This window comes from Scomber scombrus, chromosome 3 (assembly GCF_963691925.1).
Source record: "Scomber scombrus chromosome 3, fScoSco1.1, whole genome shotgun sequence".
Classification (NCBI taxonomy): Eukaryota; Metazoa; Chordata; class Actinopteri; order Scombriformes; family Scombridae; genus Scomber; species Scomber scombrus.
Window position 1 is genome coordinate 16,104,284 of NC_084972.1, and position 16,240 is coordinate 16,120,523.

At 37.9% G+C, this 16,240-nt stretch overlaps 1 protein-coding gene across 1 annotated transcript; it reads right to left on the bottom strand.

The window, feature by feature from the left end:
- Positions 1-9,823: 9,823 nt before the first annotated feature.
- Positions 9,824-16,034, bottom strand: c1galt1lb (core 1 synthase, glycoprotein-N-acetylgalactosamine 3-beta-galactosyltransferase 1, like b). The gene is made up of 4 exons (XM_062444392.1): positions 15,493-16,034; positions 15,051-15,320; positions 12,920-13,584; positions 9,824-12,613 (listed from the first exon to the last, which is right to left on the bottom strand). Exons 2-4 carry the CDS (start codon positions 15,274-15,276, stop codon positions 12,302-12,304), a joined length of 1,203 nt encoding a protein of 400 aa, XP_062300376.1. The 5' UTR covers positions 15,277-15,320; positions 15,493-16,034; the 3' UTR covers positions 9,824-12,301.
- Between the last annotated feature and the right edge of the window lie 206 nt (positions 16,035-16,240).

Genomic DNA, 16,240 nt, shown 5'->3' on the forward strand with positions numbered 1-16,240 from the left:
ATCTCCTTCTTTACACATGACATCCCACAGCCCTCCCTCTGTCTCATCTGTCTTTCAGCTCTCCGTTCTCTTTGGCCTCATTGCTCAACGGAGAGACCAGGGCTTGAATATTGATTCACGTGGGGAAAGTCCATGTGTACTAAAGCAGTTTTGTTTGTCTACCCTGCTATCCTCTCATCCGCCCCCCTCAACCCTTGCTCTATCTCCCAGTCTGTATGTTTTGTTTTTGACCCAAATACTTGAAAGAAATCCTCCCTCATGCCGTGAGCAAATTTATCTCTTACAGCAAAGAATGGAAGTGAGGAACACAGGGGCTATCTGAGGTAAAGATTACACAATTAATTTGAAGTTGAAGCAACCAATGTAGAAAATACAGCAATTGTGTCATAAAAAAGAAGAACCAAAGATTTTTATACTGAACCTCAAGCAGTGTGTATGCTTCTTTCTTTTTCTAGTTGTATTTGTGCCGTGACCAGTATTCAGTACAAAAGACCACTCTCGTTTCACAGAGATTCAAAGAATTTAGCCTAGTTCCCCTCCCTCGTCTACACACTTCCACTATACCTCACTCACTTTTACTTCCTCTTTACTCTTTACTCTTTCTTGCTCTCTCTCTCTCTCTCTCTCTCTCTCTCTCTCTCCCTCTCTCTCTCTCTCTCTCTCTCTCTCTCTCTCTTACTTTTATTCTGAAAATAATGGCTTAATTCTGTGAGAGTTCTCCAGGGCTTTTTTCTCTTCCCCTCTTTCTAAAGTTAGAGGACATGGCTCATTAAAGAACAGCTGACAAAAACAAGAATCAAGGTTTCACCATGAAACTCTGTGTTGGATTCAACTTTATCCAAGAGTTACGTTTTTAAAAAAAAAATTCTATTAACTATTCTCACATCCGGAGAGCTTTGTGAACTGTAAAAGTGACCAACATTGCACTACATTTTGAACGTAGTGTTACATTATACAGTATTATCATTTTATATTTATATTGTCATGAGAACAAAGTTCAACAGTAAGTGCCCTGCACACTGCTGTTGGGCTACTTCTGTTAAGTAATTAACATTTAGTGATCTACATAGCAGGGATTTAAATCACTCATTTGTCATAATCTCTGCCAGAATTGAAGAAGAAAAGATAAATGTTTGATCAAGGGATCATCTTGCTGTCATTGAGTTTGTCACTGCGCGCACGTGTGTGTGTGTCTCTGTGTGTGTTCAGCTGATTCAACAGCACTAGATGGTGATGTATAACCACTAAGGACACTCTTATACTGAAGTCATTCCTTGCCAGCTCTGGAAAATTCTGCAGTATTCCTCAGAGATAGTTTGTCCTCCAGTTAATACTCCAACAAGAGAAAAAAACAGCAAGACAGAAGCTTGATTGCCTGTTAGAGGGTGTGGTGGTGGTGGTCGGGGGCAGCCTGGACATGGAAAGTTCCTCACAAGTAGACACGAAAAAAAATGTGGATGTCTTAATGGCTCTTGATGATGATGATGATGATGATGATGATGATGATGATGATGATGATGGACTCTGTCAGAAAGGGATGTTTTGGGCCATAAAAGTTGCTTATTTTTTGCCCATTTAATCAGAAGAGAAATTGCCATTTTTGCACCAACTTGAGCACAAACGTGTGTGGATGCACCCACACAAACACAAATACCTATTTTAAAATGAAATAAAATAGATGGAATAGTGCAGTAATTATAAATGAAGTATTCAATGCTAAACACAGATGAGCAAAGAGGAAAAATGGAGGGAAAACAGAAACTGAATAGAAAACAACATATCATGCTATTCTATTATTTTATTAAAATGAAAAATGAACAATAGTCTTTTTTGTTCGGTGCTATTTCAGTAGCACCTAATTTAAAAAAAAATTATAAACTTTTGTGATTTGCTATTGGATTAATGTCTTTGATTGTTTGTTTGTAGTGTTTAGTGTTCTCCAGTTCTGTTCACTTTTGTCTCCTTATTGTCCCATCACTTTTCTCTTTTACTTTCCCTGTTTCATACAGTTGAATGAAGAAGGAAATAAAGGAGGAAATGTATTGCTTTCACTGACTGTTAAGTCTTCTGTTTATTTACAACAACAAAGCTACAAAGTTAAAATCATTTACAGATTGAAGCAATGGTGACATACTGTATAAATGTGGAGTTAATAGGTGATATAGCCCTCAACTTGCTCCGTATTCCCCTTTGAGTCATTCAGGGAGTCTGGATATAAGGAGGCAGCCCACTGGGTTTCACCAACTTAACAATTTAAGAAACTTGACAACTTGTGAAATGTGATAATTAATTGGATCGCTGTTCATGCTGTCTTATCTGCTGGGAATTCAAAATACTTGATACTAGTTAATGCAGAGAAATAAACCCCCCAGAGTCCAATCAAAAATCATCACAACGTGTCGATGCAAGCTGACTGTTTCACACACAGCTGCACTTTGATTAGCTATTACAACTTGTGTCTTCAGAGTATTAACTTCGGATATGAATCACTGTTCTGATTCATGATCACACTGATCGTCCCAGTACAATTACCATGTCTGACTTTAACCCTCATCATACCAATATGACAAGAAGTATACCTCTGGGGTCTGTGGGTCCCCCGGTCAGTAGGATTCAGGTTAAAGTCCTAGAGTCTATGTTTAATAATGGTGTTACAATAATAGATCAGATCAATAATATCACAAAACATGACATTAAATTTTAGACTTCAGAACTTGGATATGTGAAATTAGACACGTCACCAAATACTGCAACATGTCCAACCTCTAAATGGGCGGTGTCAGGGGATAGAACGGTTGTCCACCGATTGGAAGATTGGCAGTTCGATTCCTGGCTCCTCCAGTCTAAATGTCGATGTGTCATTGGACAAGGTACTTAACCCCAAATTGCTCGTGTTGCTGCGCCAATGGTGTGTGAATGTGTATGAGTGGTTAGTGTCCTCCTGATGAGCAGGTTGGCACCATGCGTGGTCACCCCTGCCATCAGTGTATGAATGGGTGAATGAGACATGTAGTGTAAAGGCACTTTGAGTGGTCATAACAACTAGAAAATAATATAAAATATATGAGTACAGTCCATTTATCATAAATGAAAGTTAGTGTACTACTAAGTGTGTCAGAAATTATTGGAACAGTGACTTATCTTTGTTGTTTGGGAGGCAGAAGGATAATTTCACACATGCCTCAAGAAAACTCTGCAATGTACCAATTACCTTTTATTTTCATCAGACATCATGGCTCTGCATTGCAGCATCAGTCAAAGAAAAAACAACAACAATTATTTTCCTTAAAAATTTGATAAAATACTCAAGGCAGAGACAAAGAGTTAGAGGAGGTTTTTAATCAGTGTCCTGAAGGTCCAGCAGCTCAGCTGATTGGTTGAGGGGGATGAATGTCTAGTAGGATTGGAGTTGGGCTAACATGTAACACAAAACTAAAATCAATAACTAAATGTTGTGTGTGACTGCGACTGTGTGTGAGTGTGTGTGTGTTTAGTGTCCTTATTCTCAGGAGACTGTATCTATCACACTTAATCAACACCTCAAAAGCATGTTGGATCAACGTATTTTCTCTTTCACCAGTCTTTACCCTGCAAACATTGCACTCAAGACATTTCATAATCTAATTTGCTGTGGAATTTGGTGAAAGCATTCATGTTCATACAGTAACAGGGGTTTCCACCACTCACTCCCAGCCATGAACTTTAAAACAGGTGGGGCTAGTATGTTGTTTGTCCTGTCTAACACTTTCTTATTGTGGGGTGTAATCAGCATTTCAATGGGTATGGCTTTGCGCTTTAGTCCTGTTAGACTGCAAACCTGCAACCACTAAATTATAATAATCAGTGAGATGACAAGATGAAACTTACTGTAATCATTATAGCTAAAGAAGTGATGAGATTTAACAAATGGAAAATAGGGAATCTAAAAATAAACAATACACCCATGTGTAGTGATAATGCAGTGAAAATAAAGTAACTGAACAAACAAACAACAAATAAAAATAGAAATAACTTTAGAGCAGAAAAAACACAACATCTACCTGTAATTGTAGAACTTTACATAAACTGTAAGAGGGTGAAATGTGGAAAAGAGTTTAGATAGGTCACATTTTTCAGATTTATTCATAATTAGATATTAGACAACCTGGATACTGCAGTTGGTAAAACAATCTCACTACAAAATCCATCTAGTAGCTTTTCAAAAGCTTTTAATCAAACCACACAGTCATGTATATGTTGGAGAGTTTCAGCTTCTCCACTCAGCATAAATCTCTGTCAGGACAGAGAAGACAACACTTTATTCCATTATCATCAAGCAGCGTGTGATATGAATACTGACTTTATTAAACATCATTCAGTGATAATTTAAGTGGCTGCAGTTTTGATCTGATCTGCTCTTCACAGCAGAAAACCCAATGACATCACCCCCCCCCCCCCCCCCCCCCGATTTATTAAGTAATTTTCACTTTAATATCAGTCGGCTCGGCATATAACATTCAATAATAATTATAATAGAGTACAATGTGTTTTGACTGACAACGAAAAGGCAGGACAATAAAAAGCAAAGACACAAGACCCATGAAAGCAATAACAAGGCTGATATTAAGAAGATGACAGTAGAAGACAGTAATAATCAAAGACTTGACGAAAGATTAAAAGATGATAAAGAGATGATAAACAGACGACACATGAAAGCAATTCTGCAGACATGAGTCTTCAGAAGCGATTTAAAAGAAGGGGCCACCTTTAGATTTCAGCCTCGACTTAGGAACAGCCAGAGGGGGCCTCACAGGAGGATCCAAGGCTGTGGGTTGGCTCGTGATGTCTGCAGCACTCTAGTCATAATGGATTTAAGTAATTCATGTATGCCATGTCCAGCCTTAACCTGTAAGTTTAATGTTATGGCTACTAAATGGCTAGTTTAAAATTTAACACAGCATCAAAAGTCACAAACTCATTATATATTTTTAACATTACACATTCTAAGTGATCTAAATCTAAGTATATACAATTATAGACTAGTATAGTTAATAATAGGCCATATAAGAGTTTGGTTCTAAAATAACATCCAATTTAAAAAAACACGTTCACTGCTTTCATGAACACATGATGGGTTTGTCTGAGAGGCCCGAAATCATTTGCTGGTCAAATTTTTTTTGAGAGACAGAATGTCGCATCTGACATTATGAACCCCAGGCGGGTGTAATAAATCCACCCAGCGTTTTGTCTGCGGAAGGAAGCGGTGTCGGAAGGCGTTGAGGAGGAAAGAGACACAATGAACTGCTCATCGATTCAGAGAGTGTGGGAGTTATTTGGCTCAGAAGCACCAACCAATGACAGTGTAGACAGGACAGCAATATCCGCCTGCAGGGCGTAGACATTATAAATAAATTCAATATCTGCTGGGACACACAAACTCTGCTAAGAATATAAGATCATGTACATCTCTCAAGGCAGTTCAAATGATTTTATCACATGTATCATCCTGTTTATCTGGGGCCAGGCCTTCTAACTATTCAATGAAGGCTATAATACCATTATTTAAACAAGACCAAACATACAGTTTACCAAGTTACAGACAGTCATAACGTTCTCTTTCATCAAAACCATATTTAAGTACAAAATAAATATTTTCATATATAATCTGTCAATTAATAAGAAATAAAATAACTAAGGAGCCACAAACCAGAGTGAGTCATATCTGCAGAGGGTCAAAGGCTTGTAATCATGAAACAATTTATTGTCAGACTTAAAAACATTTTAAACTACATATACACACACAAACTCACGTTCCTATATGTCAGTGTATACAGTCATAAACACATACAGTAGATTTATTCATATTCTCATGTGTAGTCCGTCTTATTTGTTCTGTTTTAAAAAAAATCCTAAATCTGTTTGATTTAACCTGAAAGCAAATTATTTTCAACTATAGACAACCTATTCAGATTATGTCTGCTGCATTACTTCTATGTGTGTGTGTGTGTGTGTGTGTGTGTGTGTGTGTGTGTGTGTTTTGGGTGGCGGGTGGAGCTCTAATTGGATTGCAAATGAGCTCGAAGACTATAATAATTGAGGTCGAAAAGCTGCTGAGCGGAGAGACAGCTTTCAGTGGTTTAACATTTCAGTGGTTTATTCTGTGGGATCAGACTTCTTGCAGCTTTTAACAGGTAAGACTCTAAGAAAGTTATTTACAGTAATTTGCAACACTTTGAATGTATTATAGGTTACTTTGTTCTTGAATAGGGGGTACATTTTCTTTAGAATATAATATTTAAGGTTACAACATTATGGTTGTGATTTTAATGACGTTATATTTTATTGGTCCATTATATGATAATTTGATGCCTTATAACTCATTAAGATAGTTTTAAATGTTTTTTTTTTAAACCTATGTAAACATTGATCATCAATTTATTAACCTTTATTGATCATATATTTTATATTTGATGCATGCCCACAGATTAATTACAAATGTTTTCATGTTCAGCTGACCTAATGTGAATTAATTAACTGGAAGGTTTCCAATTACTGTCTCTATTTTACTTACAACTCTAATAAGCGCTAAATAACTTTATTCTTTCCATGAGCCTTTCTAGAAGATTAGTAAGACTTCATAATATGAGGACAAAACACGAATCTGATCAATGCAGAATGTATAAGGAATTCTTGTGACTTTACGTGATCAGTTAATACTTAATGGATCATCTATTAATAGTTATTACTTTAGTTATGTTTATAGCATGTCATACACAAGGGAAATTCAAAGTGCTTTATATATATATATATGAGCATTAAAAAAGTACAACAACATAAACCATTAACATTTTAAAGAATATTTAAAAAATTCAAATTTAAAAAAATAACACAAAAAGTGAAGAACAAAAATATAAATAGAAAATAATGAAGATATCAGGACAATGAAGAGTACTTTAACATTAATCTATAAACCACCAAATTAGTTGAAATCCAGTTATACAGTAAAACTCATCTGAGAGCCACAAGTCTGATCGGTGACTCCTCTCAGAGAAATATGAAGCTGTTTTTCATAAAACTCATAGTCGGATGCAAACATGTTGCTGCATACATTAGTTATGTGTGTTGTATTATTATAACCCTTATGATAGTGTTACCTTTCTTTACAGCCCAAACTGTGGTTACTTGTCTTTGTCAGTAAATAACCTGATGTTGGGTCTGATTGTGATTCTACAGATACAGATTTTACTCTGTGTTAATATTACTGCCGCAGGATACAACATTAAAAAAGAGGAGTGATCATCAAGTGCTGAAAGAATGAGCGCTGAGGGTCTGTCACAGTGTGAAAGACCACAACAGCAGCCTACAAATTACACGTTAACAAAAAATGAAAAGATGTAGTGCTCCACAGTCAACAAGAAGGCATGTTTTAGTTTGCTTTAATGCATTATTTAATCCATAAAAGTGACAGATGTCAAATGTGTTGTACTTTAAACTCTGAAGTTAACCAGGAATACTTTACATCTTCACACAGAAGAGAAAGCTGTGAACGAAGATAAGAGGGTAAATATTTAACAGGAAGTTGGGACTAAACTTGGTGGATCCTCATAAAGATGACAAGAAAAGAAATGTAATCAATAAAATAGCTGTGTCTTTTCTTATGGTAGACTTGGTAACAGCACCCATCAAATGAATGAGCGCAGCTGAAAGACTTCAACTTGTGACCTGATGCAACATGAAGACACTGATATGTAAACGTATGTTAAATGATTGTTGAAGGTCTCAGTCAACATTGATGTTAATGATATTGACATTATGTGAGAGAGGAAACATCTGTCAGCCAAAATAGTTTATAGTTAATAATAGTTTTCATTTTTAAACATAAAGAGCCAACTAACACAATACACAACCTTTATACAGGCATAATTACTCAAACTTTCGACATATATTATTATTATTATTATGTGACATAGAAAGTACTTCAGTGGTCATAATTTGAGACTCAATGAGCAAGAAGAAGTCAGCACCTAAGTGTCTGAAACCATAAACAACAAAACCTCCTTTACCCAACAGAAACAGACCCACCACATGTCTCTCTCAGCCTTGTTATGGTGTTTACTGCATTAAATCCAGTGATTCCCGTTTCAGAGTGATGGAGAGAATTCCAAACTGCTGCAGCTTTGCCTCGCTGGTTGCTTTAGTCATCCTCGTCTCATTTCCTGTGAGGTCATGGTGTGAGGAGGGCGTCTTCAAACCGCAGACAGAGGTACGATTGACCAGAATTTATGTGATTATTACAAAGTCATGTGAGTTGAATTCACATATCAAATCCTGAAGCCTTTCAACAGAATTTGCTCTGTTTTCTCCTCCAGGCTAAGCCAGAGTGTGCCGTTAGAGAAGATGCAGAGCTGAAAAGATTTGATGATGATTATGACAACTTTGTGGGTCTAATGGGACGCAGAAATGCTCCTCAACCAATCAGTGAGTTCTCTTTTGCAGAAAAGCCTTATCCAGCAGCACTGTAAGCCTGTCAGCTCAGCTTACTTGTGACTCTTTTCACAGGCAACAAAAACACCCGATGGTCAAGAAAAAGTAAGAGCTTGAAGTTAAATTCTATGTAAGATCACTCTTTTCTGTAATGACCTCATTTTATCTTTTATGGCATCAGTTGAAAACTTGCTGCTTATCTTGAACAGGAGACCTGGATCATATCTTTGCTGATTTGATGGGGCGAAAAATGAGTGAGTCACCTTACTGACACTGAAAGCAAATAATATAAAAGTAGTGCAATTTTCTCTTGATTCCTTTAAGTCACCGCATATTTGGTTTGGACAGATAATGAAACATTAGTGCATACTGTGTTTTCATCAACACCAGAGATAAAAAGCTCCCAGTTGTCCCACAGTCCTCAAACAGTTTCAAGTTAATGATGTGCTGACTTTAAGAAAATCTCATTATGTTAGTAGTTTCAGTGTATATAGATCATTTTTGATAAGTTAAGCTGAAATTTGGGGGTTGACAAACTATAATGGACACATTTCCTAATTGAATATACTTTAAGCATTTCTGTACTGCATTTTGTTAATATTTCTAATGTAGAGGGCATATCTGTAAAAAGATAATATCAGCCTGTGTATCAGCTCTGCCGATTTATTGATTGGGCTCTACACTACATTTATATAAACATGCCGATTTATGTGCTGAAAATGCTGAAGATCAGAATGGACAGAGTTATGGGGCAACTATTGATCCTTTCTGTTAAAAAATAACCTGAATTAAACTTGGTCAAAGATTTTAAACATGAAGTGCTTTTAATGTTAACACTCACTGGCAGCAGCAGTGCCAGGTGTAAAACCAACAGCTGGTTTCATGATAACAGGGCGCAGGTTATTTAGAGCTGCTCTTCTTTTCACGTGAAACAGGAATGACTTGTCCGTGTGCGCAGGAGTATTTACAGACAAGGAGAGGCAGATTCATCATCAATCACGACAAGCAGAGGTAAGAAACTTTGACCGACACCCTGTGTCAAAAAAAAAGGTTCTTTGTTGTGCAATCTTTTGACCAAACCTTGTTCTCTCTGTTCAGGGTTTAGTGCTTTCTGTAGAGGGGATGTCACACCTCGTCTCATCTCCAACGCAGACTACCAGTCCTTCAGTTTCTCACAGTGCTGAAAAAGCTTCACAGCTATTGTATCAACAGAGGACATTGTTTTTGTTATTTAACCACAGAGGTGAAAAAGCCATATTAACAATGCATGAATGCTTTTCTACTGTCTCTGGAAAATGTTCTGAAATGAAATATGTAAAAAAAAAAGTTAAACAAACAAGATATACATAAAATATGCATTTATTTATAGTGATTCAAGTCATTCACTGAAAACAATCTTGCACACCAATGACGTGCGCTCAGACTCATTTACACGCTAAAGTGTATTGACTCAATTAAGACGTCAATACCAACATAAATACGTTTCAAATATACAGTACTGTACACCTTTCCCTTTGATAAAATGTCAAAGTTGTATGACGTCGATTGTCGAGGACTGGGTGTGTTGTATCACTACTGTGTTTGAGTCCAGCAGAAATTTGACCCACTAATGGTAATCAGCCCTTCCCCACTGAAATAACACACGACTGTTAATTCACTTGAAAGCAAATATTTGAAAAGAAACCATTATGTAAAACATGCTAATTTGGTTTAAACTAGACTTTCCCATTTTTTAATACAAACAAAACAAAACAAAACCTTGACATGCTCTGTGCTCGTACCAAAGGAAACGGAGTGTAAACACTTACAAAAGGCATTTTGACAGGCATTAGTTACCTCATACGTTTAAACTTCAACGAGAATTAAAAAGGTTTAAGTGGTTAAAATAGAAAAAAAACAAAACAATTTGAAACACTCAAAAGTGCATTCAACATTTACTTTTCACAAATTAAGTAAAACAAATGTTGTTCAGATTTAAATCATCACTAAATCCTGGAGCCGTTTTCTGTATTTGGTCATTACTGTATCTCCAACAAAATTAAGCGCGAACAATAATCCTTGTTTGGTTACAAAGTAGTAAAGGAACTGTTATGAATACTTTAATTTGAATATACAAATATTTACTAACAACAAAAGAAAAAGGTCCAATTCTATCTGAGCCACCCAGAATTTAAAGATCACACAATATTGCAAAAACTAAAATTGTATAAAACAAAACAAAATCTTGCTTATTCAGAAAAACACTGTCACGAACAAGTCATCTGCTGGCTTGAACGAAGGCCATACTCATTACATTGGAAGGATTCAATTAAATAATAGTCCATCTGAAAGCATCACTCTCATCATGGTAATGTCACAGTGCAAAGTCATGTGTGCAGCTGATGGCTCATACAATCTCAATTTACAAAAGGCACAAGCTAACGAGTCCACTGGGGCAGGGCAAGGGTAACTGAACTGTGTGTATTCAGTGCTGCTATCTGGAAGTAGACACACAACAGTGTGCCACACATGCTGTAGAGTACACATCGTTTTGCTCTACAGAAAAAATACAATGACTGTAGGTGTCTAACCACTAAAGACAGATCAATATCCTTAGAGTTTGTCAACTGAAGATTCAGCACCTAGAAAAACCAGCTCCAAGTATAAATGTGAAAGGAGGACAGCTCTGCTTCGATTTTCTCCAACTATTTGTTAAAAGGACCGCATGGACACAAATACTGACATATGTACTGACTTGTGTGATCATTCAGATAGACACAGTCACATCAATGCATCTGTCAGCCAGAGAAATATGAATGCACCCAAACAAAGTTTTCCTATGAAACTTAAGACCTGCATTTGAAGATGAAATGTTTGGAAGGTGTATTATATACTAAGATTCTTCTGTTCCATGACACTTGATTAGAGCTGCAAATTTATGGTTGAAATGGTATCGCAATTATTTTTAATGAATGTTAATGTCATGATTATTCTATCCAAAATTATTTAATTGCATTTCACCCCAGAAAACTGCCTTCACTTTCACGTTACAATATCCTTGATAAACCTAAAGCTACTATTACAGTAAAAACAGGACTCTCATCATAATGACTGAATTAAAACACAGAACTACCTTTCTCTGTGCCAGGTTCTTTGTCCGCAGCTCTAGTCAAGTGTAGTAGAAAGCAAACTTGGATGCAAAACAGGTTAAGTTAGTTATTAATAATGTCTGTGCTCCTCTTGCTATGACTGTGATCAGCTGCAGCACATTTTGGTTGACTTCACACATGATCTGATTAGCTCAAGGCGCGTTACTGTGTCTCCCTGGCCTCCAAGGCACATAGCTACCTACGTGTGAATCAAGTCAAACAACTCCATCAAGTCAAGCACCACTTCACTGCGTAGTTGTTGATCCAGTTTTGGTGGGGCTACTTTCTCCATAAAAAGGATTAAAACAAAAAAAAAGTTAAACCAAATTTAACTGGCTCTGGAATACTTTGGTACACCTTAAAAAAAAAAGGAGTACAGAAAGGTATTCCCCACTTAAAAAGAAAGTCTGTTTAAAAGGTAAGGTTGGCTTGTAAGGTTACTCTTTTAAAGAGTCTGTTGTAATAACCACCTAACCAACCTGAAAAAACAAGGTCAGTCTTGCAGTCACAGTAAATTAGTAGCAGTACTTCAGCTGGAGAATCTTCAAGCAGTGCACCTATTGTGGGGACACTTAAGCTCAAAGAGGACCATTCTTCTACTCGTGTAGAACAATTTGCCAGGATTATCAGAATGAATAAGCAAACACTCAAAACACACATTCTCCCCTCATTAATGATCCATTTCTCTCAATACTCCCAATAAGTCCAACTTATTTTCCTGCTGGTGCAGCAGGGGGGCCTTCACCAGCTGCAGGAGGGGGATCTGCACCCTTTCTCTTGTCAGTCCTGGACAGATTGTCCCCCTCTACTTGCCCTTTTTCCTGAGAAGCCCGCTCTTTTTTCCCTTCAGCGTCATCCAAGGAGCTCAACTGCTCAAAATTGTAGCCAAGTGGGGTGGTAGGCTGGTAACGGTATCTGTAGCCAAAGGCACGCAGGTGATAAGTGTAGTACTCCAATAAATACATGTGTGAAGCATCTACGTAGTGGAAGGACACTGACACATCTGAGCAGCAGTTTGGACCCTGAAGGAAAACAGAGAAAATGGTTGAGATACATGATCAAAGAATCACAGTTTGCACATGCAGAAACCCTCATCGAAAACGGGTCGGTGGCATAGGTGTGGACACATTTGTATGCCTATTGTGAGATAATAGATTCAGGAAATACCTCTCACTAAATTTAACAGTGTATCAATGTGATAGATCAGTCACCACTATCCATATTCATGGTTACTGTGGCTCTACCAGTTTGACCAGCACATAGAGATGTCAGGTTTATGTCAACAAAAATGACACATGGAGAAATTCAAGAAAGCTTTCTTCACTTGCCTCTGAGATGGGGTAGTAGCAGTAGCTCCAGTACCAAAAGCTCTTGGGAAACTTGGAAGTGAGATGCTGCTCAGGGACAAAGGGGTGAAATGTCTCCCGGTGCACAGTGTCTCTGGAGTCCCCTGCCAGCACCCCAACTTTTTCCATGCACTGCCCCATCGCCAGGTCCTCTACAGAGGTAGTGTGAGTGCACTGTTTGTTTTTAAATCCTTCTACAAATCGCCGCAGAGCCTCTTTGCTCAGCACATAGCCCGCACCACCACTCATGTAGCCTTGCTTGGTGTAGGGCTTGAACCTGCGGCCAAAATAAATAGGCTCATCTGGGGTGTGGTTTGCAAGAACCCAACGCAAGTTGTCTACTATTACGTAGGTGTCGTCATCTGCCTTCAAGAACCAGTCGGCTTCGTTAATATGATGCTCGTAAGCGTAATGGAAGGCCCGTATGGTTTTCCAGTACAGTTGGTCTCGGCCCTCCTTGGTGCCCAGGCCCACTGTTGGGAAGTCGGGGTCGTCCACAGAGCTCATGAAGACCACAACATTGCAGTGGCGACTCCATGTGGACTTAACATGCCGAGCCTTCTTCTCCAAGTTGTTGGGTCCCGTCATCACCCAACAGAGAATACGCACCTTTTTGTAAAGTTCATCAGCCATACGGCTGTCCTCACCTGGAAACAGGACATTAATGTTAGAATCACAACACTCCATAATAAACTGCTGATACGCATTTTGAATTACTGGAGAGTATTCAGTGTAAACTGTTCAACATGTTTGTTTCGAAGACTGTTAAAACATCTATTTACATATACAAATACTAAATATGTAGAATGGATTTTAAAGGATATGGCTTGGGAGTTTTTCTTATTGTTAACAAATCTCATGTGCTGAGCTACAACAACAATGAACTGATCCTACTAACAAGTATTGTGCATCCATCCAAAGCCTGATACATTGTTTTCCTCTGCTGGGTGCTAAACTTCTTGTTCTTGTGAAAATATGGTGATTGTTTACTGTAAAGAGTACCGTGTCTCCATTTCTAAACAAACTTAAGTATTATTATTAATATTTGAAAATTGTAAAATCATAGAACCTGTTATAGAAAAACAAGTTAGTGATAAAGTGAGAATTTTTTCAATTATATATACAAATACACACCCTTTAGATTACGTCTCCAGATATATTTTCTAATTGTGTCTAATTGTCACTCAATAAACAGATAAGTGTTTATCTTGTAAGCAGAATTTTTTCTTTCCATCTCCCTGTGTGTCCCTGTTTCCATATGTGTATGTGATGCACAGGACGCCACATCAACCATATTAATGCACTGAAATATTAAAGCTGTAATCATGCAATGACTGAACGAATGTTCTACTAAACAGCACTACACCTCCCAATCTGCCTTCTTGCAGCTTCCAGAAAGTACAGACACCTGTCAAATTTGACTGCGTTTAATCACTTCGTGTGCAGCATTCATGGTTCAAGGCCAAAAATAGTTAACTTGTTTTTTAATTACTGCAGTTGGTGATCACCTGTTTTGGAGCACTTTGGTCTTAATATTTAAAATAAAAAGTGTTACATTGAATATTTCCTGTCAAAACTCTTAGACCAAACAACTCACAACTAATGCAAGTGTAAAGTGCAATACAGACTATCAAATCACGCAAAATCACACAAAACATAAATTAAATCTGTCAATCACACCCTAACTAAATGAGAGCAGCAATGATTAGTTAATTAAATGTTCAGTTGCTGACTATTCAATTTAAATATCGTTTTGAGTCATCACAAGATATTTGAACAGGGCTCTGGGAAACAGCGATGGACATGTTTCACTATTTTCTGGATTAATTGATTAATCAAAAAATACTCAACAGATCCACAAACGATTGATAGTAAGAATACTTGTTAGTTGCAGCCATAAACTAAATGCAGTGACTTCCTTGTAGGAAATAAATAAATTTACAAGGAAACGAAAACTTGATCCTGTTGTTCAATGATGTCTGGTGAAAAATGGAGGAAGTCCATTCCTTAAATAATACAATAGTCTGGATAATAACGTGGTATTGATATACTTCTTTAAGTTACTGTATGTGGACATCTTTTTGAGTGAGGTGTGCTACTGAGACACCTGTACCTGTATGATGAGGGTGTTTCAGGTTGAAAAGAGCAGACCTCTCCTTCTTCCATATCTTCCTCTCTTCCTCAAGCTGTTGCTGGTGGTCATGAAGTTTTTCAAAGCCGCTGGTTTGTTGCTCTGATAAAGTCCTCTCAAACCACACCTGCCGCAAAAACACGTACAGTGTAAAGGTCCCCACCACAAAACCAGCATAAAATGAGAATCTAGATCCCAGGGCCTTCATGCTGGACCAGGTGTCTCGCTGTCAGTCTTTCAATGTGGCAGGTGCTGGATAAGAGAAAAAGAGAGACAACATGGACACAAGTTTCACTACATGGACTCCACTGTATCCAGCCGTAAACGTTCAGGTCATCGGTGCGGTGACGAGTGTGTGAAGAAATGGGTGAAGTGACACCTGTGAAGTAATGTCACTCCCATTTTAAGGTGTGGTTATACTCACCAGCCGTGGCACAGGCACCATAGCAGCTGGTTTATCCGACAGCTACTTCATCGTAACGAAACACATCGACAACTCTGAAAAGCGTAAACTGAGCCAGTTTTGACCGCGACGTCGCGTTATTTTCTACTAGCTAGCTACACGAACAGTTCAAAGGTAGCAAACAGCTACCCTGACAAAACAGCGAGAAAGATAAGCAAACGCCACCAAGGATATAACCTTCTGAATGTAAAAACTAATTTAAAAAATGACAGCGTTTGATCCCTGGCTCCTGGCCTAGGTGCTAACTGTCTGGGCCGATATCTGCTGCTAACTTCAGTGCTAATGTTAAGTTAGCGATACTTCCTGTCGCCTCAACATGAGGCTGGCTGAAGGAAACCTTACAGAGTTAATTATCTGACCGACCAAGCAAACACTGACAATGACAAGCCACGAAAAGTAACGCTAAAGACCGAAAAATGCCAATAAAAAAAGTCCCACAACGCCGCATAAACTACATTTAAGTTGTCTGACTGCTGACTGACTTCCGTCCAAAAAAAATGTGATTCCGGTCAAGTGTTTCAACAAGAAATGTGCAGGAACAGATACGTGTTGCAAAGAAATACCAGCTTCTGACAGGTGTGTCCGAGCACAGATATCTCACCTGACAACATTTGGTCGACATTTTGGTCTTTTTCATGAATTTCATGAATAAGGAAAAACAAATGAACCCTGCCTGTAAATCACCATGGCGACCATCTACACCTACGTC